The 26,274-nt window shown below is 43.2% G+C and overlaps 1 protein-coding gene across 2 annotated transcripts in view; it reads left to right on the forward strand.

The window, feature by feature from the left end:
* The window catches only part of TENM2 (teneurin transmembrane protein 2), a 990,950-nt gene that overhangs the window by 574,961 nt on the left and 389,715 nt on the right, over positions 1-26,274 (forward strand). For both annotated transcript variants that reach the window (XM_065874146.1, XM_065874147.1), the window contains exon 3: positions 6,699-6,908. In XM_065874146.1, coding sequence (XP_065730218.1) covers positions 6,699-6,908 — 210 coding nt within the window. The remainder of the gene's footprint in view (positions 1-6,698; positions 6,909-26,274) is intronic.

A 26,274-nucleotide genomic window follows, 5' to 3' on the forward strand; every position in this document is an offset into this window, starting at 1 on the left:
ATCGAAGAGCCCCAGAGAAGTAAAGTTAGTTGCTTAAACTCACACAGAAAGTGGCAGAGCTCAGTCAGCCGGGCTCCAAAGTCTGTGCCCTCTCCATTCCCCACTTGGGCTTTGGAGGACAGATAAAAGCGGGTAGGCCAAGAAACTAAGGATGGATTGCACAGTACAGAGACAGGAATACTGCAGGCAGGAAGGCAGAGATACACATTTGCAAAAGACCACTGGACGATCACATCCATTGGAGTCCAGGGTTTCATTTGGGGCAGAGTGGAAAATGAGAATGGGGTGGGTTGGATGATGAAGCCAATTAACAGGTGAATTTGAATGTGAGCTAACTCCAGGTTTGGGAAGAGCCCACTGTAGTTTTGGCAAAACACAAACTGAAGTTCAGATCTTGGTTCTGCCTCTTGGGTGTGTTACTAACATCCCTGAGTCTCTAGACAGTGTTGTTGTGATCATTGTGGAAGGCTTTGTGAAAAATCCCCAAGCCTGGTACTTGGCACATAAAATAGGCTGAATGGGTGTGCAGTGGCTTCGTCCGCGTTCCTTCAGCTGGAGGTAGGGAGTCCGGTTAGATTTGTTGTCAGGGTCTGCAGACGTGGTGGTGGCCATGACTGCCATGGCCCAGTGCCTCACTGAGCCCACCATACCTTGAAGGATGTCCCACCACACAGCCCTCTGCGAGTTCCATGTGCTAGGTAGAGCTTAAAAGATCAAATGCGCCTTCCTGAACGATGTTCTTGTGGGACTCCAGAGAAAGTGGGTCCACATCCCTCAACTATTCATTGATTACAAACAAAAAGGAGGACATAATCTCAAGCAGTGAAATTATTTCTATTTACATACATAGTCACATACCTCACTTTTCACTGTGTCAAAAACAGGGACTTCACACACCCCAAATATTTGGGGGGAAATGGATAATTTAATCAGACATCTGAATAAATAGCTAGTGTTGGGAACTGTCATTAGGACCATTGTTTAAATTCTCTAACCAACTGTTTTGCTTTTGTTAATGCAGTCCTTTTGCAATACTCAGCTTTAACACAAAAGCTATATTTTTATTAATCCTTAAACGTACAAAGCTGCAGAGGATTTCCCGTTTCTGACTTAAGGATTGCTTTCTCTCTTTATAAATCATGTATCGTGTGTGAGCAATCACTGTGGCTGTTTATGGTTAATTACCTCACCTAGGATGACCTCGATGGTGCCTTCCAGAAGAGGGCCAGTCAGTCTGGGGTTCACACCTTTTTCGTTTTTTTAACAATCACGCTTCTCTAATACGGACAAGAGTAGAATGGACCATTCAAGGCTTGGGTTTTGGCGTCAGAATGCTTGAGTTCAAATCCCAGCCAGTTCTGCTAGTGGTACAATGTTAGGAAAGTTAGTCCATCTAAGCCTCAGTTTCTTCACCTGTAAAAGGGGATGATAATAGGATTTTGTTCATAGAAGATTGTGCATGTAAAAAGAGAAGAGTACATGTAAAATACTTGGCACATGTATAATTGATAATGAAGTCATTTAACTTATCATTTTATATGTAATTATTCTTCATGCTGTTTGTTTTGCTTTGTTCTGACTGTCTCCCATCCATGTCTCTCTACTCCACCAAATATCCTGACACCCCGTCCCTGCATAGATCAATTATACATTGTCTACACAGAACATTTTAATGTCAGCTGGCCATTAATCTTTTGAGTGAAGAAGGAACTCGTTTAGAAGTGAATTTGGGGATTGATCTGCAACATGCCCTCCCTCATAAATTAGTGAGTGAATATATTAGCAACAGTTGGGCAAAGCAGCAATTTCATGGATGATACTTACTGCTTTGGGGATGGAGAGGAGATTGTAGCCCTTTAATCTTGGGTGGGAGAACTAAAGCTGGCTCCAAATCAGTTTAAGAAGAAAAATAGAGCTGTAATTGAGACATTGGGAGTTAAAGTAATGTGACTTAAACCGCAGATGCTGTAGGATAGTGTTTTCAGGTGTGACTGAAGCAGATGGTGGATAAAGTCCTAGAGCACAGATGGCAAATATGCTCTGTGCATCCGCTACCTTTCACCCCCACTCCTTGTCCACGATTTTTCTAAGTGGTGATACCACTGAAACCCGGGCGTCCTCAGAATCATTCTCAACACAGCCTTCCAAACAGCCGCTCCCAGTCTATCAGAGTTCACATGGAACTGTTCTGTCTGGCTGTAGGTCTTTCTTTCAATCAGAAAAATTTTAGGAGTTGACACCATCACAAAATCTTATTCATTTGGAAACAGATAAATCAGCACAATTCGAACTGGTCCGCATTTCTAAGGTCATGGGGAATCCAATCACACAGATAATTAGACTTTGATTTACATGGGGATCTTGGAAAACACACATACACACCCACACACATACAAGACCATATGAGTTTAATGAATGACATATTGCTGCCTTTGCGTGTTTCCTCTTGCTTTTTAACGGACTGATTAAACTCAGTTTTCTGTACATTTGCTGTGGACTCTATACCCATTCAGAATGATACTTCAAAAATAGTTTGGGGGTCAGGGAGCCCCCGTAGTGCATAGAATAGGAACTGGGTGAGGACATAGCCCCTGGTTACATGCCCATCCCACGCTAAGTATTTTAGTAAGAAATCCTGGTCTATAAAGTGAGCCTGTATAAGTTCCAGCTTTCTCCCCTGTACTTTGGAACCTGTTTGTGTCGGTACAGATGGTCTCTGTCAGTTGTAACAGTCATGGGGAAAAATGTAGCATAAGTGAACAAAATTAGCAAATGACATAGCAAATAGCGTACAATTTGGCTGGGGGCAGATCTAGGGACTGAGAAATTTCCCAAGTAGTGGTAGATACCAGGTAGAGAATTTAAGGCGCTACCAAGGCATAGATTTTAAGGAGGCATGGATTTTACAGGAATCAGACAATTCTGTGATGTGTATTCCAATACACTGGAATAGCCCCAGTGCTTTCACCGTGTTAGGAGTGCTCTTGCATTGTCTGTATTTGTATAAATTAAAAGGCGTTTCTGTCTGTGCTATAGGAAATGAATTCACGCTGAACACAATTTCAACAAGTTCATGTAAAGAATGATTTCACAGCAACTATCATATCAGGCCCCTGGAAAATTGCCCCTGAACTTCAGTTCCACCTCAGTCACTCAAAGGAATTTAAAAATTGGCTCCCAGCCATCCTTCAACATGCAGTTTCAGATATGCCTCAATAATACAAACTTTAAAGCCTATTGATTGTGAGTTAAAATCTGTTCCTGCCAGGGCCCCGCTGCTAAGTGGACGTCAATGCCAACTTCACAGTGCCCTGGTCAGGACGCTTCTGCAACCAGGAGCCTTGAAGAAGGTGGAGGGTAACATGGCTGTGAAAGAGCCACTTTGAACTTCATAACAAAATTACGAGAAAAGCTTTGAACTCTACCGGCTGATAGCTGCTATCAGTGGTTATTCAAAGAAATGTTTCTTACTTGAAATCCCGAGAGTGCCTTGGGATGGGGAGATGGGGAACTGGACCTGTCCATCACCTCCCCTCCTTGTACGTCACTGTCTTCCTTTTTTGTCACCATGCTGTTTGGGCAAACACCATGCAGACAGGGTGAGAGGGTAGATTTGGGAATAGACAAACCTGGCCCCTGTCGCTTGCTAGCTATGCAATCTCACTTCGCTGTGCCTCAGTTTCCTCATCTACAAAATGGGGATTATAATCATTCTAACCTCATAGAATTGTTTTCAGAATTAAATGAGATAATCTATGTACGGTGACTGGCGCTGTGAGTGGCAGATAGTCATTGTGCAAAAACATCAGCAGTTAAAATAGTAATAATGATGGTAGTATTGTTATTAGAAGAAGACTTTGGGGGGAAATCACATTGATTAAATGTGAGTACTGGTTCTGATGACACTGATGTATTCAGTCTACCTTTGCCAGATCATCTCACAAAAATATCATGCCTCTTATATGGCTCCCAAACAGTTACGAATGAACTAAATATTTCAACTCAAACTTCATTCATCCATTGATCTGTTTCAGGGATGGTTCTTCTTCAGCTGTGTTACTGAGCCCCTAACATTTAAGCTTTAAGGGTACCTTATTTCCTATCTCTTTCTGCCACTCCCACCCTCAAAAAGGGTAATAGGCTAGTGGTTTGATGCCTCTGTGCTATTGTTAGTTGTATTTCCTCTCGCCAGGAGTCCCTTTCCTTTTCTTCTGAAGATTGCCCAGACACCACCTTTCCCAGGAATCCTTGTTTGGCTCTCCACCACTACCTCCACCTGGCCAGGCCAAACCAAGTGTCCCTTTTCTGGGTCCCCACAGAACCATATTCTTACATGAGACCATCCTGCCCCTTATCAGGTGGTACTGAAATGATGTGTTTTACTCTCCGCCTCTCCCACTAGACTGTGAGCTCTCTGAGGGCAGGGCTGATGTCTTATTTATTTCTGTATCCTCAGCATCCAGCAGAGTGCCATTTGGAGGCCCTCATACCTTTTTTTTAAATTAATTAATTAATTTATTTTTGGCTATGTTGGGTCTTCATTTCTGTGCGACGGCTTTCTCTAGTTGTGGCAAGCGGGGGCCACCCTTCATCGCGGTGCGCGGGCCTCTCGCTATCGCGGCCTCTCTTGTTGCGGAGCACAGGCTCCAGATGCATAGGCTCAGTAGTTGTGGCTCACGGGCCTAGTTGCTCCGCGGCATGTGGGATCCTCCCAGACCAAGGCTCGAACCCGTGTCCCCTGCACTAGCGGGCAGACTCTCAACCACTGCGCCACCAGGGAAGCCCCCTCATACATTTTATTCATTCACGATGAACTATCAGTAAGTAGCATTTAATGCACCGAGCAATTGATCAGGAAATACAATTTCAAAAGTGATGACAAAAATTAACATGCATCTGAGGTGCCTGAAAATGCCTCCACACACATAGTGCATCTCAAAGCAGGAAAACAGGTTTCTTCTGCCTGAGTGGAAGCTCTAGCCTGGTTCTTAAGTTTGCTTTCTTCATACCTTACCCTTTCCTCCGCAACGCCCAATTCAGGGCACATCCCCTGGGCTGCAGCCCTTGGCTCATTTTTCTGAGCTTCCCAGATGAACAAACCAGCAGACATGCAGTCACAAGGACCCGAAGACGTAAGCGTGAAGCAGGGGAAAGTCCACACGGCAATTATCTTCACTTAGCAATTTGGCTGCCAGGACCTCCCTGCCATGGGAAAATAGAGGTTGCAGCAGCCTTCTGTGCGGCAGGAGAACTTCTTGACCCAAGGCCAGCTCCAAGGCACTGCCCGTACCTCCTGCCAGGACGGCTGCTCCTCCCCGTGGCCTGATGTGGCTTTTCTTTGTAGGAATCCCCCCGTGATATCCAGGAGAACCGCATGGTGGAGAGGGTGGTGGCACTGGCCAATCCTTCGAGATGCAAATACGTCACCCTCTCTGCTTCTCCTCCGCTTCTTCCCCAAACTAATTAACTTGGTTTTAGTCTACCTTATTTATCTGTTCATTCATTCAACAGGTGCTATTTGTGAGGAAGATACTGAGGATATAGGGGTGAATAAAATAAATAGATATATCCACCTTCAGATAGTAATAAGGGCTTTAAAGAAATGTAAACAGGCTAGTAGGATAGAGCAGGTAAGTGGGCAGTTGTCAAGAAGGCAAACAGGGAAGGCTTGAATGAAGAGAAGCAGGTCCGTGCGTATCGGCGATGTGGCGAGTAGGGGAGAATGTTCCGCAGAGAGGGGACAGGAAGTGTGAAGACTGAAGATAGAATGGTGTGGCGCGTTCAAGCAACAGAAATAAAGATGGCACGTTGGCTGGAGATTAAGGGGCCAAGTGGAGTGTGGTTAAGGACCACTTCAGAGGTGAGTGAGAGAGGCACTTACTGCCAGAGTAGGAGAGACATGCAGGGCATCATAAGGAGTTTGGGTCCCTTTCTACAGGCAATGGGAAGCCATTGGAGAGTGCCAAGCAGGAGAGTGATATGACCCAACTTCTATCATTAAAATAGCATTCTGGGGCTTCCCTGGTGGCGCAGTGGTTGAGAGTCCGCCTGCCGATGCAGGGGGCGCGGGTTCGTGCCCCGGTCCGGGAGGATCCCACATGCCGCGGAGCGGCTGGGCCCGTGAGCCGTGGCCGCTGAGCCTGCGCGTCCGGAGCCTGTGCTCCACAACGGGGGAGGCCACAGCAGTGAGAAGCCCGCGTACCACAAAAAAAAAAAAAAAAAAAAAAAAGCATTCTGGCTGCTGTAGAGAAGGGAGAGAGACAAAGGGAGATATAGATTGCGTATGACGAGAGTGGAAGCAGGGAGAGCCTCAGGGAGCTAGTCCATTGAGAGATGATGGAGACTTCAGTTAGGACCATAGCAGGAGAGAGAGAAGGAAGTGGATATTGCCCTGACTGATTCCATTTCAGCTGCGTAGATGGATGCTTCCGCTCATGCCCGTCTTCTGAAATACGCAACTGTGGTCACTTCCGCTCATGCCCGTCTTCTGAAATACGCAACTGTGGTCGTATGAATTTAGACATTTGGAGAAACCTCAAACCACTTGAAAAAATACATCTGGAGCATCTTTTTTTCTTTTCTTTTCTTTTCTTTTTTTTTTTGGCTATTTGTATTGTGAGGTGGTTGCAATGTAACTTTCTCTGGTTGCTCTCATGACATTCATTGCTGACCTTTGACCCCTCTGTCCTCTTTCCCAGGTCGTCCCATTCCACCTACATCCTCGTCTAGCCTCCTCCCATCTGCTCAGCTGCCTAGCTCCCATAATCCTCCACCAGTTAGCTGCCAGATGCCATTGCTAGACAGCAACACCTCCCATCAAATCATGGACACCAACCCCGATGAGGAGTTCTCCCCCAATTCATACCTGCTCAGAGCATGCCCAGGGCCCCAGCAAGCCTCCAGCAGTGGTAAGGAAACTGTGGTGTCTGAACATGTTGTGTGTGTGACGGTCTCGAGTCTCCTGCAAAATGACAACTGTGAAACAAGGGCCGGGGAGAAGGTGGTGTGGGGAGCGGGGAGGTGAAGTGCGCTTGTCGTTTGGTGGCATCGCAGTTCCAGAGTATGTTTGTTTAAAGGCTGCAGTTACTGAAGAGGCGTTGCTTAGCCGAACAGAGTGGGAGGAATTTGCCCACCGCTGCATGTGAGAGCATGCAGGTCTCAAGGGGGAAGTGCAGAGAGACGATGGAATATTGAATGCTGTATTACTACAATTCTGGTCATAGCCAAGTGACCCCGGACACCCTCACGTGCCCAGTGTGTGTGCATCTCAGATCTCTTGTTTTTTTTGATGGTTGGCTTCTGACTCTTGCTTCCTTGTTTAGATGATTTTGCGATTAAACTGTGTTCCCTTGACGTGAATGCTGAATGTCTGGCCAAGTCTGAAGTGTTTGGGGGTGACCTCTCCTCTAACCCTCTATTTGTCCCACTTCACTTGAAATTAACAAGCTGATTGCGTGGTACCATGATATATACTGCCTCTAAATCCCTGGTTCTCGTGGTGATTTTCACATTCACAGAGCAAAGGGACTGGTCACAGCGTTCCATTCCCCTTTTGAGGATTTTGTGGTGCCCGCCTCAGTTCCAGATCTCTAAATCTTAGGTGGAGTTGTCCCAAGTCCCACACTAGCCCTGCCTTATTTCAATCTCTGCTGTTGGTGGTATGTTCACAAAACATGTGAGTGTAGGATTGAGCAATATCTAGGGTTAAGCACCCATGGGCCCAAGGAGAGACATTTGCAAAAATTAATTGCTTCCGACCCCAAGGCTTTGGAGTTATCTTTTGAGTTGGCCACTGGTGGTGTTCCTTAGCATGTCCCATCAAAGGCAATCCAGAGCTTTCCACGCCAAGAGTGTTTCTTGATGGGATTGTGTTTTAGCTCCACCCATGAGTATATGCCACCAGTGGCCTCAACCTCTACAATTACAGAGGACCTCGTAAATACATTTAAGATGATTCATTCAGGAGATGGAGTGATGTACTGCTACTTATGATGGCCTATGCCCTTCTTCAGAGCCAGGCCTGATATATTTAGTAAACTCATATTCTTTTTCAAAAAAAATTACCTAATCAAATCTCTCATCAAATGAGCAATCCATTGTTGATATTATAAAGGCCTTTAATCTACCATAAATCTTTATTAGAACTCATCAGAACTTCTAGTTTGAGAGAAATGTGATTATGGCACTCTTAAAATGACATTACATCATTGGGGTGATTGGTTTATCATTTGGAGAAGAGACATCAATCATGACTAGCGTAACCACACAGTAAATGAATTCAACCTTTCTACCGCGGAACAATGACACTGTAATTGCTCAAAATCAGGCTTAGAATGAAATCGGAAAATGCTCTTTCTTCAAATATGATGTTAACTTAATGGAATATATTATGAAAAATCATGTTTGAGGAAATACTATATAATTAAAAATATGTGGAAATATATTCCCTTTTTTTCTTTCATCAGAACCTGATTTTAGCTACAGGATCTTTTTTTTTTTTTTTTTTTTTTTGCTGCAGAGATTATGTTGCATTTAATTGAACTATCCTCGCTTATGTTTTGCTGCCTTTTATTTCATACTATGTAATTGTGATGAATATTGTATTATAAAGTACAAGACGCTTTTGAAATGAGGTGCACCTGCTGATAGCTTTTTAAAAAAGATGATTATTAGCAAGAAAATGAGCTTTTAAAAACTATATCCTTTTATGCCTATATGTATACCCAAGCCAAGTTGATTTCCATAAGAGGGGTCAGTTCTTAATCTCAGGGCTGTCTAGAATGTTTTCTTAGTAATAACGCTGTGAGTGATTTCTTTTCTTTTGGACGTTGTATCAGATTGTGAGTGGTTGATAGGGAGTTTTTGTTGATTTTCTGCCTAATCAAGACCTCATGTTGGTGGACACAACAGATGTGTGTGTTCAGAGTCAAACTTATCCATTTTTTCATCACTCACACCAATTTGTTCAGCTCACTTAAGATTGATAGCAATTTAAGTTTCAGTAATGGCAAAATACCACAGACAATTTGAGGGTCCATTTTCATCCCACACAAGAAGTACCCTGATGATTTCTTCACCCTTAGGGGTGAAGACACCAATGTGCAACATCCTTGTTTTCAGGGGGGTACTTACCTGAGAACTGGTTAAAGCTCCGGCCAACACGCAGCCATTCAAAATTCTTGACTCTGGCCTAGCGCTGAAGTGAGTGCAAATCAAGTTCAAATGTGTGTGCTCACGTGTGTGTGTGTGTGTGTGTGTGTGTTGCAGAATGGATTTGGGGTCCAGGACAAATTGGGGATTCTATCAAGATCTGAATGCAGTTGCCATGAATTTAAATTTGACATAAAGGATTGAAAATAGAATTTGACACAGAAGGTGCAAAGTACAGAGCCGCGCCTGGGTGTTCTGAATTGAGTTTGATGAAAAGGGGCTGGATTTTTCGGTCGGTGCGGAGGCACAGAGCAAGCGACCATGTGATTGATTACGTTATGTTTAGCTGGTTAATAACACAGAACTTTTGAATTTGGTCTCTTGGCAATGACCTTGTGCTTTGAAGATCTGGTCCAGTTTGGTCTTCGCCTCTTTCTTAGGTGAAATAAAACCCCTTCCAACACTTTCTTCAGCCCATACATGACAGTAAAAGAATTATTTCCTGCTGTCCTCTTACTGTTGCTGTTATGACTTGACGTTAGTGAAACCCATCATTAGGAGAGTGACTGCACTCACTTCCTGCCCAAAGAGCCTCTGTTCTAAAGAGACAGACTGGACATAAACTATACAACTGAAACGTTTTTGACATGAACACCTCCTCAAAGCAACAAAAAAACTTCACCTTTCTGGTTCCACCGTCATTATTTTCTATGGCTGTAGTGCATTCTTTAGTGGACAGTACTAAAACCTTGGCACCTTTGCAGCCAAATTGCTCTCACCTTCGATCTATGCCAATCGTGCAGATACCCAGGTACAGCTAGTGAGATGCTTAGTGGAGGAACGTTTCCCATCACCTCAAGCATTTTCTTCCAGATAGCTGAACTCCAGCAAGTGGCTCATCCTGTGTTCTGACCTTCTGCCGGGACAGGTCAGCTTCAGAGATGTTTCTTGTCTATAGCAGCATACTTTCAAATCTGTGAAATAACTCACCTGGAAGAAAAAAATCTGGATCTCAGTGGCAGCATATTGGAGGCTCCTGCCGACGGACAAATAAGACTACCTTCCAAATCAGAATGGGGTTTGCACTTTGCTCTCAGAATATGAGGCAGAAAATACCCGGCCAGCCACATTATGGGATAAAAGCATTGGCTTGCCTCCTCCACTCTAAGAGGTTGAGTTTTCGTTTTCTTGAAAGTCTAAATAGAAGGAGTTTGGAATACTCATTAGTAACATCAAATGATACAGAAGAAATGTAACCAGTATGCCTCTGCCAGGACCCTTTCCATAGGTTCTGTGTGGCAAAGGAGCTGTCCCTGCTGGAGAGTGTCAGTTTGTTAAAGTGCATTGAAGGTGCCCAGCTTTTTTTTTTTTTTTTTTAATAACATCTTTATTGGAGTATAATTGCTTTACAATGTCGTGTCAGTTTCTGCTGTATAGCAAAGTGAATCAGCTATACGTATGCATCTATCCCCATATCCCCTCCCTCTTGCGCCTCCCTCCCACCCTCCCTATCCCACCCCTCTAGGTGGTCACAAAGCACCAACCAGCTCTTTTTCAAAAAGCAACTCCTTGGTTAATTCTAAAGAACGTAATACTTCAAAACCAGGAAGCTCCCGGTTCCCTAGAGTGGTCCAGGAATTCAATTGCCCAGCTAATTTAATGATTCTCATGTTTATCTGGCATCATAAAGCAAAAGACCTTTACTCATTCAATAATTCAGCCATCCATCCATTGATTCATTCCTTTTCTTACATCTTCCCTATAATTTGTGACAGCTTATAACAATTTTTTTTTTAACTGGAGAGCTATAAAATGATACAGTAAGGATAAAGGGAAAAATCTAGGGGGAAGAACGTACACGTAGGCTTATATACTATACATAAAGTCCTGTTCCATTATTTAAGATAGAAAACTTGATTCTAAGCTTCCTAGAAACCAGAGCAAGAAGAGAAAGAGCAAAGATGCACAACATCTGTGAGATAAAAGCAAATCAACTGACAGCATCGGGGAAATTCTGTGAATGCTATAGTGAGGCCAGAAAGATATCTCTCTTACAGGAGATGATGTGTGCATTCCAGATGAACGATTCTCAGGAACATGCCATAATTCATATGCTAAAGAATATCCTGTCAAAATGTCTTATAACCTCCCTCCACATAAGCCATAGAGAATATTTTCACTTAAAAAACCATTCTACTAATGCACCAAAATTGCACAGCCCAAGGGCAAAACTTGACTTGGTCCGTCCATAAACCTTAGTTCTATAAAGGAGCGTGTAAACCGTATGCCCCATAGACAATAGACCTTAAATATCATTGCTCATAGCTAAATGTTTACAGGAATTAGCCAACTTTGGGGTGATAGTCGCCCCCCAGAACCTGAAAAGCAGATGTTCTATGTTACAAATTTGTCTTGACAGCCATTGAGAAGTGAGAAATGATATCCTCTCCTGAAGACTTAAAGCACCGCCCTAGACAGCCTCACTCATCTGGCTTCTCCCACCATCCACGGGGCTGGATGGGGGATGAGGAAGAAGGGGGGGGTGCACAGAAATTTTTTAAGTTAATGAGAGGTCTTCTCCTTATATATTTTAGGTTTGGGGAAGAAGTTTTCCTTTCATATGCTACAAATTTTCTTGCCTCCTTAAACAGATTATGCCCGCTATAATTTAATTTAGTTTAGGATTTCCTGAATAGCTCACAGCAATTCTTATGCACATGGATGATTGGACTGTGCTGCTAATACAAAGTCATTTTCTTTTAGAAGTCGTTCTACATCGTGAAGCTGTTTATCCGACCTCTTTTAAGGTCCTGCATTTTAACTTTAGTCTGTTCTTTCTAGGCTGTTGTTTCTTCTCTCAGCTTCACTTCATTACGCAGAAATCTCTGCTGGAGGATTCCTGGTGTCAGTCCACAATGGTTGCTCAATAAGTATTTATTAAATAAATGAATGAATTAGTGTCTTCAGCAACTGCTAAATGTAATGTTTTTCATCATGTATGAATGAAGAAAATGGATCCTAATAGGGAAGGAAGGCAGGTTAGACTATCCCAGCTCAGGGAAATATACTTATTTTACAAAACATATTCAATATACCTATTTTTTGTTTTGTTTTGTCTGTTTTTCTATGCTCTAGAACTTTGTAGATTGTCTTTAAATGAGAAGGTTTTGAAAAATACTTTTTGTACATATCATGACAAGTAGTGGCAGAGCCAATGTAAGGGCCCCAGAGGGGGCCCCAGGTGGGAGCCTCAGTCAAAGGAGTCCTCACCTGTCTGGGAGAGATTTCATTCTTCACTCTTGATTTGGGGGTCGGGAAATCAAGTCCACGTGTCATTTCCTCTCCCAAATTGGATTTGTTTTATGCATGAGTCCCTTGGTTCTCATTTCTCCTCCATCAACTTGGGTGTCGGGGTCAGATGTTCAGAGCTACCTGTAATCCCCTTCTGGTTCCAGGCATTGGTTTGGCCACCTCTCCTCCAGAGGGGTTCCCAGCATACCAGCAGCATGGAGTGAGTCCTGGATGCCATCTCAAGGCTGAGAAGGGCACACTCACCCCCTACTCTTGCCCTAAATGCAAAGCCCATGGGATTGGCTCTCAGCCCGAGGCCTTCTTCTCCCTCCATGCTAGCTATTACGCTGAGCATTTTATGGACCTTACTTCATTTACTTTCATTTAACCGCCACCGCATCCCAGTGCAGCAAGGATCGCCATCATACCCATTCTATTGATGAGAAAACTGTGGCACAAAGAAGTTAAGTGACCAAAGTCACAAAACTGGGAAATGAAGGGCCTGGGTTTCAAACCCAACCTTCCTAATTCCAGAGACTTTTCTCCCCACCCCTCTGTTAAATGTTAACCTCTAAAATATGTGTGTGGCTTATTGAAACAGACGACAATGAATGCGTTGCATTAAGGGGCATGAGTTACAGTGTTCAGAAGGTTGGGAAAAAACTGACACAGCATCACAAAATACCCCTCACCTCCACTGCTTGGCAAACACACATATCCCCTGACTCTTTCCAGAAGATTCTGGTTGAATAAGTGAAGGAGGAACCGAGGAACTGTGATTTCACTCCTCTCTTCGGATGATTCTTAGGGTCTGGCAAGTTTGGGAAGCATGAGTGTAATGGGACGGCTCTAAAGTAGAAGCTGAAGAACTTAGTTTTTCTATACTCTGTCCCTGATTCAATCCACAGCACCATCTTTAATAATCCTGAGCCTCGGTTTCCCTACCTGTCAAGGTTGAGCATTGCCCCAAAAGGTCTCTGAGCTTCCCTTCTTGCTGTAACATTCTTTGTGTGTGTAAGTTCCTTGCATCCAGCTGGACCAGACTGTCCCCACGTTTATAGGCCCCCCCAAGCCCCCCTTACTGCATGGTGTGGATTTCACCCCATCGTCTAGGGCTTTGTCAAAATTGAGACCTACACAGTCATGCAAAGTAGCTGCTTGCAGTTTCCCTGCAGAAGCTGAGAAGCGTGGTTTGGGGGTCTGATGACACTTGGTTGAAAATGTCAATATCCATCCCAGCAGGCAGAAAAAGCAAGCACCTGTACCACTGACCTGGGCTCCCAGAGAGCCTCACCCCAGCCTCTGAAACAAGGTCTTCCACTCTGAGATTGGGAATTGGTAGTTCTCAGGGACTCTCTTGACATTGCTAAACAGAGGTTGGACCTTTTCTTGTTTTTATTTGTGCCTTCTCGTAATGCACTTGCGTGTGCATGTGTACACACACACAAACACGTAGTTTGTAGGTTCACCAGTTTCCAGCCCAGCTAGGGCTGGGACTGCTGTTCTGCACCACAGTGCAAATGAGCACACAGGCAAGATGGACAGAGAATTCCTTTGGAGATGCGTAGCACGGAAGTGACATGCAGCAGTGAGATGTTTCTTCTCAGCAAATAATCTTGCTATTGACAAAATTCCCAAGGTCGATAAGCATTGTGTACATTCTACCTCTCCATCTCTCTCCCTGGCTTCATGGTACATACAAGATGTCCTATATGTGACATCTTAACAGTTTCCTGCCCCTAACAATTTTTACCCAGAACTTCAGCTTCTCCCAATTTTTCTTCAAGACTACATTTAATTCTAACTAGCTTCTCACACAATATTAAATAGCCATTTAAAAATGTGGTCCCAGGACTTCCCTGGTGGCGCAGTTGTTGAGAGTCCGCCGGCCGTTGCAGGGGACGTGGGTTCCTGCCCCAGTCTGGGAATATCCCACATGCCGCGGAGCAGCTGGGCCCGTGAGCCGTGGCCGCTGAGCCTGTGTGTCCGGAGCCTGTGCTCCGCAACGGGAGAGGCCACAGCAGTGAGAGGCCCGCGTACCACAAAAAAAAAAAAAAAAAAAGAATAACTGTAGTCTATACTAGTTCGATTCAAATCATAGCTCAGCCACTTTTTAACACTGTGATCGTGAATGACTTACTTCACCTATGCCTCGTTTTTTTTAATCAGTAAAATAGTAATAAAAGTCTACAACTCCTAAAGTTGTCATGAATATTAAAGGACATTCTGATGCATCTGAATATCTTAAAAGGAGATTTAGATGGAAGAGATCAGGTTTGATGTTATTTATTTTTTACTTTAGCAAATACATTGTGATGAAATATACATAACATGAAAGTTACCTTTTTTTAAATATCATGTTTAAGTGTACCATTCTGCGGCACGAAGTACATTGACATTGTGGTGCACCTGTCACCACCGTCCATCTCCAGAACTTTTTCATCTTCCCAACAGAAACTCTCTACCCATTGAACACTAACTCCCTACTCCCCCCAGCCCCTTGCAACGACCTTTTTACTTTCTGTCTCTATGAATTTGGCTACTCTAGGTACCTCAGATAAGTGGAATCACACAATGTGTGTCTTTTTGTGACCAGCTTGTTTCTCTTAGTATAATGACTTCAAGATTCATCCATGTTGTGTCAGGTGTCAGAATTTCCTCCCTTTATAAGGCTGAATACTATTCTTTTGTATCTGTATACCACATTTCAATCATTCATTTATCAGTCGCTAGACGCTTGGGTCATTTTCACCTTTTGGCTATCGTGATTCATACTGCTATGAGCACTGGTGTACAGATATCTGTTCGAGGACCAGCTGTGACTTCTTTTGGGTATATACCCAGAAGTGGAATCCCTGAATCGTATCGTCATTCTATGTTTAAATTTCTGAGGGCTTGCCATACCATTTTCCACAGTGGCTATACCATTTTATTACCCCGCCAGCAATGCACAAGAGTTACAGTTTCTCTACATCCTTGTAACACTTGTTATTTTCTGTTTTTTTTTTAAATAATTGCCGTCATAATGCATGTGAAGTGGTTTTGATTTGCATTTACCTAATAATTAGTGATGTTCAGCATCTTTTCATGTACTTACTGGCCATTTGTATATCTTCTTTGGAAAAATGTTTATTCAGGTTCTTTGCCCACTTTGTAATCAGGTTGTTTGTTTTGTTGTCGTTGTTGAGTTGTAGGAGTTCTTTATATACACGCATATCCCGTTTTATTGTGCTTTGCTTTATTGCGTTTCACAGATATTATGTTTTTTACCAATTGAAGGTTTGTGGCAGCCCTGAATCAAGCAAGTCTATTGGTGTCATTTTTCCAACAGCGTTTCCTCACTTCGTGTCTCTGTGTCACATTTTGTAATTCTTGCAAAATTTCAGTGTTTCATTCTTATTATATTTGATATGGTGATCCCTGATCAGTGATCTTTGCTGTTATTACTCTGACTCACTGAAAGCTCAGATGATAGTTAGCCTTTTTTAGCAATAAAGTTTGTTTTTTGTTTGTTTGTTTTGTGGTGTGTGGGCCTCTCACTGTTGTGGCCTCTCCCGTTGCGGAGCACAGGCTCCAGACGCGCAGGCTCAGCGGCCATGGCTCACGGGCCCAGCCGCTCCGCGGCATGTGGGATCCTCCCAGACCGGGTCATGAACCCGTGTCCCCTGCATCGGCAGGCGGACTCTCAACCACTGTGCCACCAGGGAAGCTCCTTAGCAGTAAAGTATTTTTAATTAAGGTATGTGCATTGTTTTTTTAGACATAATGCTATTGTACATTTAATAGACTACAGTATAGCATAAAGATAACTTTAAATGCACTGGTAGACAAAAAAATTCATGTAACTTGCTTTATTGCAATATTATCTTTATTGTGGTGGTCTGAAACCAAACCCACAATATCTTTGAGGTCTGCCTGTACTCTGGATATCAGTCACTTATTAGAAATATGATTTGGAAATATTTTCTTGAATTCTGGAGGTTGCCTTTTCACTCTGTCCAGTGTCCTTTGATGTGCACCAGTTTTTAATTTTGATGTTGTCCCACTTACCTATTCTCTTCCGTACCCTGTGCATTTAGTGTCATATAACAAACACTTGTAAGGGCTTTTTTTTTTTTTTTTTGCGGTACGCGGGCCTCTCACTGTTGCGGCCTCTCCCGCTGCGGAGCACACGAACCCACGTCCCCTGCATCAGCAGGCGGACTGTCAACCACTGCGCCACCAGGGAAGCCCTGTAAGGGCTTAGTTTATAGCAGCCATTGTTTTAATGATTTTTACATAGGGCAGCTCATTTAATCCTTCTTACCAATGAGAACAGGAAAATCAGCCCTTGACGCTGGGAATTGGCCTGACACTAGCGTCTGGGCATAAGTGCTGTTAGGAGCTGGCCTGGCATTCCCAGCTAGGTCATGGTGTTCTCCCCTTGAACCTAAGCAAGCTTACGGAATACCAGCATTCATCAAGACCTCTCTGTGGTTGGGATAAAGTGAGATAAAGTGAAAGCAAGACCACGTCATAATCTTGCCTGAACACAGACAGAAAGCAAGTCACTATCCCCAACAGAAAAGTACAAAACACCCCCCTCTCCAGGCTGAAATGAGTGACTGTACTTTCTTTACCAATGGCAGTGTCAGCCTCTTCTAGTCCGTCTTCCTATAGATGAAATATATTGCGATCCAATCAGGATCATTCCCACTGACTGACAGCACCAAATGGTGAGTGAACCGGTTTCTTTGGCCCCTCCCTAAAATCACGGACCACGGCCCTCTCTAATACCCTCTACTGAAGCACCCCATGGTGCCCCACTGTGTATCTTCTCCCTCCTTGCAATGAGTTAATAAACCCATCTTTGTTTGGTTTGACCACAGTATGTTCCTAGTGGTGTTTTGGCTGGAGGACATTGACACCGTTATGCTGTGGGTTGGTATGATCTCCTGTTCAACAGATGGGAAAACTGTGGAACAGAGAGGTTAAATAACTTGCCCAAGGATACACAGTGAATCAGCAGTACAACAGGAACAAAGAAATCAGTCTCTAGCATGATAAGTATATAGAAATTTAAGTAAATTTTTAAAAGACAGCTCCCAAAAAATTGGTTCAAGAAATAAAAAATAGTTATCATTTCCTACATGGCTCAGGTCTTAAACACTGAATAATGATCTAAGCATTATATCTGAAGGATGGGGCGATGGAAAAGTACATATGTGGATGGGGCAGGTAGAAGAAGAAGCCTAGATCTGCCTTTTTCTAGTGAGAAGTTACTAGGTAATGCCTAAAATTGAAAATGCAAGAAATAGCAGCAAAGCCTGTTATTTATAGACCTGGAGATAAATACCAAAATAGTCAGCTAAAATAAAGGTAAATGTTGTTGCCTCTGGGAAAGAAGCAATTGGTGGTGATGCACAAGGATTGCTATTTTTGAAGCAAACGCTGTAGAACTATTCGATTCTTTAAACTATGCGCATTTTTGTTCTTTTGACAAAAAGAAAAGAATTTTAAAAGAAAGTACAAGAGATTGGTCACGCAAAACACTTAATACAGTGTTAGAATCCCAAGTGATAGCTGTTTAATATCATCAGACATATTTTCACTCAACAAACGTATGTTGATCAGAGGCTATGTCTCTGAGGTGATACCAGGCGATATGAACTTGGAAGGTTGGGCACTGGAGCATTTTCATCAAATCTGTAGATTTGTCTTGTATCTGTTTATTAGGGAGCCCTGTGGAGCTGTTAGGGTTTTAGAGCTTTATCCCAACCCAGCCCCGAGCCCTGCTGAAAAATCCCAGGCTTAGGATGGCATGAGACAGAGAAGATATCATAATGACTGTTCCTCCTCAGCACTAACCCAGTAGCCGTCTAAGTACAGGTCCCATCTTTTCCCCAAAACTTTCCCAACCAGCTCAGCCCAACTCCAGCCAGAGTCAGAATTGCACAAGTATTATAGTCTGCCTTATTCAATTCAGCACCTCATTACATTCTGAATTGTAATATTCTCTTGGTATTTCATGCATAGAAGTCACTTGTGTCAACATTAAGTTGTCACCACTTCAAGACAAGGGTCATTTCTTTGGTCTTTTTGTATCATTTAGCCATTGGTACATGTTGAGATGAGCTAAGGCAGACTTATTGATCTAGCTTTCAAAGGACAGTGGTAGACTGGGGCAGCAAAAAGGTGGATGCATCCCCAGTTAAAGTCTTCCAACTTGGGCCAGTTGACTGAAGGTCACTGTAATGTTTTTACATCTGAGATCATCTATGATTGTGGGTGTGAGCTTGATCACTGTTAGAAAGAACAGAAAAGGTACCCTAGGGCATGATGAGAAAAGATGCATGTTTGTCCAATCTGTTGTCTACCTTGGATCTAAGGAATATTTCTCTCTTCATTCTTTTTAGTAGCTGCTCTCCTGAGTTGATGGTGCTTTTGAGATAGTTGTTTCTATTGATCACTTTTTGGTGGAACAGTCATAATCTGGGAAACTAGCCTGGTAGATGCATGGCATTAGCATCTATACCAGTTTCCCAGGGCCACTGTTATAAGGCACCACACACCGGGTAGTTTAAAACAACAGAAATGTATTCCCTTACAGTTCTAGAGGCTAGAAGTCTAAAATCAAGGTGCTGGCTGGTCCGTGCTTCCTGCAAAGGTTCTAGGGAACAGTCTTTCCTTGTGTCTCCTCACTTCTAGTGGTTGCTGGGAATCCTTGGCTTTCCTTGTTTGTAGTAGCATAGCTCAATCCCTGCCTCCATCTTCACGTGGCTCTCTTCTCCCTGTATGTGTCTCTGGGTCCCCAAATCTCTCTTTATAAGGATACCAGTGATTGGATGTAGAGCTCACCCTAATCCAGTATAACCTCATTTTAATTCCATCTGCAAAGACCCTCTTTCCAGATAAGGTCATTTTCACAGGGACCAGGGCTTAAGACTTCAACATATCTTTTGGAGGAACACAATTCACCCACAGCAGAATCCAACTGAATACAAAGCAAGACAGAGCTACTAGACGTTGGGCGTGAGAGTAGAGCTCAAAGCCTCCTGTCTTATTTCTGTGACATTGGAAGAAGCATCATCCCTCTTGCCTTCCTCCCACTTGTGTTCTAGATCCCATCTGGTCCCACCTTCGCCCTGTGTTAAGGATCCCCTCTGGAGGATCTTTGCCAACAGGATTTAAATAAGTGGAGAATTACTCGTCTCCTTGAAAAATTTCTTGAAAATATTGTCTAGCCTCTCTCTACTTTCTCACTTTCCTTATACTCTGCAACCCCTTATTTTTACTTACTTAATAACTGCTTTTACGACATTCACAAATAGCCCCCATTTGCTAAATTTAATAAATGTCTCATCATATCTTACATTTCCCTTCTTCACTGCTCCTCCCACCTTGAAATGCCATTTCCTTTGGCATCTATTGTTCCACATTCTCTTCATTCTTATTCCTATGTTTCTGGCCACTTCTGTCTTCCCATAGATGCCCCCTTCTCTGTTGCTCCCTTAAAAGTCAGGGTATCTATAAACCCAGGCCCCCTTTCCTTTCCTTTTTATGTACTCTCCCACGGGTGGTCATCTACACTCATAACTAAAATTAACTATCTATGAGTTTATGACCCTGATAATCCATTTCTCCAGGTCAAATCTTTTACCCAATATATCTAAATGTCCCCCGTATATTTCTGCTAGGATGTCCAGCAGGCAATTCAAATACAACAGCTCTGAAATGAAACTCAAAAATCGCAGCATATTTAATCCCAAACGTATTCTTTCCATCTGATTCGTGTCTGGTATTCCTCGTCTCCGTGCATGCACTATCATCCAGTCAGTCGCTCAAGCCAGAAACCTAGAAACCAGGCTTTCTGTTCCTCAGTTCTACGGAGAATAAATTGCCAAACACTATCAAATTTGACTCTTAAATATTTTCGTATCCCTGCTACCACTACCCTAGCTCAGATTTCTATTATCTTTGGCCTGGAGATAAAATTGATTCTAACTGGCTATTCTTTCTTTTTGTCTCTGTCATCTAATTCTTTCTCACATTTCAGTTAGCAGAGTTTCCGTAAAACGCGTATCTCAACACATCTCTCTGCTCCTTCAGACTCTTTGGGGGGGACCCCTGGTTCCCTGGATATAGCCTATACGTTTCAGCATATCACAGAAGGCTCCTATGCACGTCCCTATCCCCATCTCTCACCGTTCACCCCACTCCGTACATCGTTCCTGAATGAGGCACACTCGTGCTGTAGAGTCTTTGCGTGTGGTGGTCGTTCCTCCGGGAAGCCTTCTGGTCTACCTGATCTGGGTTAGTCACCCTTCCATCGTTCCCCATGCTGTTATTGAACTCACCATCTGACTGAATTCAACACTGGATTTAAGCTCCTTGAAGACAAGAACCATATCTGCCTTGTGTCCCATTTTACTTTATGCATTTAGCTAGCACAGTGCCTGGCACAGAGCAGGTGCTCAATAAATATTAGGTGAATGAACAAATAAATAGGAGCAAAGTCAAAGAATGGAGGAAAGGTGTGCAGAGGCTATTTTCGATTTCCGAAGAATGGTCCAAGAAAGTAGTGGGGGCAGACCCTGGCTCCCAGGCTGTTTTCCTCATCCTGTTGTAGAAGAGATAAAGAATTAAGAAGGCATTTCTGGTTGATGGAATATGCAGTGTGCATGGCAAAGAAAGCCAGAAGCAAGCAAAGAAAACCAGTATAGTTAATATTTCAACTCTAGAATCTGAATAAACCAGTAAAGTATAGAAAAACTATTTTGTGTGGTGCTTTAAAGTTCCAGGACCAGCTTTCCCCCTGATTCCTCCAAGGCCCCCAGCCCTCTCTTCTGTCATCTTGTATCACATCTTGTGTTTTACAGTTTCTGTGGCTTATTATCCTATTCCTTTCTGGTGCTTGTAAAATACAAAAATGTGAAGGCACATGCGTTTTTGATACTGAAGCATTTAGGCAGTTATCACTTCAATTAATGTTTTCTGCTAGAGTTGTATTTTAGTGGAAAACAATAATTGTTTCAAAGACAGCATCTTGGAGTTGAACCAATTCTATCAGTGAACAGTCAACCATGGGAAGCTAACAATAAAGGCAATGATCAATCGTCCTTTTTCCTTCCCTCTCCCACTCCAAAGGCAGACTTTGCATCCCTTCACTTTAAAAAAAAAAACAAAAAAAAAAACCAAGCTGACGGTGTAGCATCTTTTTTAACACCTCAGCAGAACAGTCGTGTCCCTTCTCAGAAAGACCCCTAATTTATCTTTATCACATTTTCCCACCCCTCACCCTCACTCAGGATCTACGAAGATGCACCTGTGCAAATTAGGACCTTACAAATCCCTGCTTTTCAATTTTGTTGATGTCCAACCGTGGACTGAGTGGGGGTGGGGGGGGCAGGGCTCATATTCCCTCATGCCAGCCCCGCCAGTAGTTCCACCGTGCATTTGGTGGCATTCACACTTGACTGCAATCGCATTTCAATCTGTTCCATCTGATTGGATACTGGGTTTTCTTCCCCGTCTGTGGTAATGGAGCACTCTTTCCAAGTTCCCAAGGTTATTTTCATCTCAATGACCTTTTCCATCTCCCTGGGGCGCCTGGCCATTACCCACCCCACTTTCACTCTGCCTGCTTAAGGTGTTGCTTTATGTGTTACTCTTGGAGCAGTTGACCGTTGTCTGTGATACATTTCTATTAGCGATTTTACTGGAGCAGTGATCTTTATCAGCCTGTGACCCCGCCCCTATTTCTAGGTGGGTTCTCTCTCCGGTAGAGCAATTTGCTTGAAAAAGTGGGAAGAGATAGGATGGGACACCACCTATTTAAATAAGAGGATGCTGGGATTTCTGTTTCTTTTGCTAACCTGTGCACCTCCTCTTGAAGACTGAAAACTGGTTAGCATATGAGAAACTGAACATGGGTTGTGAAAATAATTCACAGGGAGGGGAAAACGTCTTATTACACTGGGCAGGCTTGGCATTTTCTGCCTCTCTTTTTTGATCTCAAATTGCTGAAGGGGTTCAGAAGATAAAAAGAATCTGTAAGACAAAGAAAGAAAATCATGGCAAAGAAGAAAAGAGCCCTGAGGCAGTGGGGGACCAGTGAATCAATCTGTTTCCTTATTCTACAAGAATTCACTGTGTCACCTGGGTGGTCACTTCTCCTCTTGGACCCTCTGTTTTTGATTCTACAGTGTTGGGGAAGTTGGGGCCAGATGTTCTGAAAGGTCTCTTCCAACTTTCAAATGTCACAATTCTAGGAAAAGAATAAGAACTAGACACAACACAGTCCACTTCTAAGGATGTCTTGAGTTGCCAAGTCTGTTAAACTAAAACCGTTGTCTCTTTCTAGAGGAATGGTGATGATGGTGACAGTGATGGTAATGATGATGATGATGTGATGATGATATGAAATAATAATCATCACTTACGCTTACATAGCATAACATATCTTTGATATTGTCTATTTCAAAGAACAAGTTCATGTACATGATCTCAGAGGTGGCAAATATTTGGCCCTTGGACACATGAGCCTGCACACCTATGTGATTTGTCCTTGCTGGTGTTTTTTAAATGTTTTTATTTAGGTGACAACATTGAAATAACAGGATATTTTATATAAACATTCATAGTCCTGTCTTTCTTGAGATAACAACAAATCTAGCATTACCTGCCTGCACTACATCACGGCCACCAATATCTGCAGTCAAGTAGAGGCTGCGCGTTTTAGGCGGGGTAGGCGTTTTCCACTGAACTCTATGTGATTGGCTTGGCCCCTGTAGACATTTGAACTGTGGTCCCAGTTGTCTAGCTCATGGGTGACGGTGGTGATAATGGTGATGGTAGCACCACCACTGTCATTGATAATAATATCCCTGTTGGTATACCATTTTTGCCTTTAGAAAACACTATCACATGTGGTATCTATTTATGTTTGTTTTGGTTTGTTTTTTGCGGTACGCGGGCCTCTCACTGCTGTGGCCTCTCCCGTTGCGGAGCACAGGCTCCGGACGCGCAGGCTCAGCGGCCACGGCTCACGGGCCCAGCCGCTCCGCGGCATGTGGGATCTTCCCGGACCGGGGCACGAAACCGCGTCCCCTACATCGGCAGGCGGACTCTCAACCACGGCGCCACCAGGGAAGCCCTGTAGTATCTATTTAAAACCCCATTACTACCAGGTAGTGAGGAGGACATAAAGAGTTTCATTTCCCCCACTTAACAGATAAGACATTTGAGGGTCATAAAACTGAAGTTACTTATCAATGGATAGTAATCAGTCTCTAATGGCCCCAGACTTTCCACTACCAAAGTCTGTTTTGTGACTTTGTCTACCTATTCACATGTATTAAGTCATAGTTTTTTCCTCTTTTTTTATTTTTTTTGTTACATGAAAATACATACATATGTGTTTCAGACTATTGGTTTGTTTTAACACGCTGAACTAATAGAATTCTTACACCTTGGGCTCAGAGCACCCCCAAAATAGGCTTTTACCTCCATGACTGATTTCTCTTAACTTCCCCTAAGCTACCAGCAACTTTTTCAACTACATTCCAGCTACTGCCTTCCTGTACTTTCAGTGATGAGTTTAATTTATTTACCAAGTAAGATTATAACGGCTAATTGTAAAATTCTTTGGTTCCTTTGCACAGTTACTCTGGATTTCTAGGTGGACTTAACAACAAGTATATACAGTTAAGAGGAAGGAGAGCTTACATGGGTCATGAAAAGGTTAGGTGAGTTCTAGGGACCCTGGACCAAATATCTTTATAACATACCTGAGTTTTATGCTGATCTGCTAAGGTCACTGCCAAGGCAGCCAGATGGAGAAGACTTCAAACTCAAGTGTTCTGTTGTGGTTGTTCTTTCTGATATGGGAGTATACAGTATGGAAGATTGCCTCACCTCTAGTTCCAAAGTTCGTATTGGCAGCCACAGAGTGTCAGCACATTTTAATTCAATACCCACAGTACGTCCATCGTGTCACAGGGACTGGGCATTACCTGCATTTGAAGAGCCATCATCACACCAGAGCCAGATCCCCTGTCCTCCTTCTGGCATTCTGTCAGATACTGATGAGTTCCACAGCTCTGAGACTCTGCTGGCCCTAACTTGCCCATGTCCTCATAGCAGCACAAGATCAGATCCCTTTTTCAAAATAACCCAGAGGCTTCTAGGCTTTGATTTTACTCTCACCTGTTTTGGAAAAGATTCAACCTTTACAAAGAGGAAACTTCCTATGCTGAGGAAGTTCTGTTTCATTGTATTATCTTGTAAAATGCCTTAAGTCTTTTGTGAAAGGGGCTTCTGGTAGAAATAGACTCTATTCTAGATTGTGAGATGACATTGATAGTGGGCACACTGTGGACTTAATTACAGCATTTCGGAGCAGAAATAAGAAATGCAACTTTCAACGTGCATGTTAATCATAAAGTCCTAATTTCAGGAATATTAAACGTGGAAGAAACATTTCCTAGAATGGAGGAAGTATAGCACATACATGCTTATAAGCCAAACACATTTCTTTATAAAGGAACGGAAGATATATGCCCGGCTCATATTCATGCCCAGAGTTGCGTATTTTGAATAACTGGGGTCAGATTCGGTTGATCTAAGAAGCATCCCTGTGTTGCAGTGCAACTAAGCTTCAAAGGGACCTCTTCATAGGAGTGGTTTTCCTTCCTGACGTGAAGGACCAATAGTGCAGCACACCTTCCCCGTTGTCAGGGTGCAGAACCAAAGCAGAGATCGTCTGGAAAGAGCTTTACGTGGGAGGGCAAATGCCACCCAAAATCCATTGTGCACCTACTTGGGGACGGAGGTGATTTCACTTTCCAAGCTATCACGTTTCAGAGGTCAAGGCTAGAAAAAGTACTTGAGAAGTATTTCCCCAGCAGGGCTAAAGGTGGGAGCCCATGCCTTTATTCTGTCTCCATCACAGTTCTGAAAAACCCTCTTGTAAGAGATCCAAAGTCTGTGCCTTACTCCTGGCTCCATCTGGACTATTGTTACCTTGGGCAAGTTCTTTAATTAATTTCTCTATGTTTTAGTTTCGCCATTTTTAACACAGGGATAATTATACTTCAAGATCACGTGTGGAAAAAAATGCCTCTCCTTTCCCAGTGAGAAGCAGGCATGCAAGTTACCATTATTGTTTATTAATAGTCATGACACCCCACGTGGACAGTGAAATCAAGCACTCTTCCCCATAGAACTCAGAAGCTTCCTCCAGACTCCCTCATTAAACCTGACATTCACTCTGAGATTTCACTGGCAGGTAGGCATCACCTTTTTGCTGGGTTTCTTCTTTTCTCGTTGCCTGCATCAAGACCTCCTATCAACAATTAGGCTTGGGCTACTCAGAACTCACCGCCTATAATGATCACAAGAGAAATTCATAATGGGAAAGTAACTCAGTAGCTACTCAGACCAAAGAGTTGGCAGATTGTAAAAACTCTCCACATACCTCAGGTTTGGAGTTTATACCTGTATTTCCACGGCCCTCCTCCCCCCATAATTGGTCAGACCAGTGCAAGGTTGAACGATAGATGTGAGAAAAGCAATTTCAGAGAAATTCAGCGCACACTTTAACTTCCTACATTGTAGTAGAAAATTCCGCTCATAAGACAACTAGGCACACTGATGAAGACCCCCGCCAGTGTCCAATTAGACTTCCTTAAAAAGGAACAAACTCTTTAACTTCGTGGGTTTCTGGGGCCTGTTTATCTTTTCCTTTCGGCTTATCACAACTCTTAAATTACCTTAGCATATGCTTTGTTGCTGGTATTTTTCTTCCTTTCCTTTGCCACAGGAAACAGAAAAAGATTTTTATAAGAAGCATGT

This window comes from Phocoena phocoena, chromosome 3 (assembly GCF_963924675.1).
Source record: "Phocoena phocoena chromosome 3, mPhoPho1.1, whole genome shotgun sequence".
NCBI classification, from domain to species: Eukaryota; Metazoa; Chordata; class Mammalia; order Artiodactyla; family Phocoenidae; genus Phocoena; species Phocoena phocoena.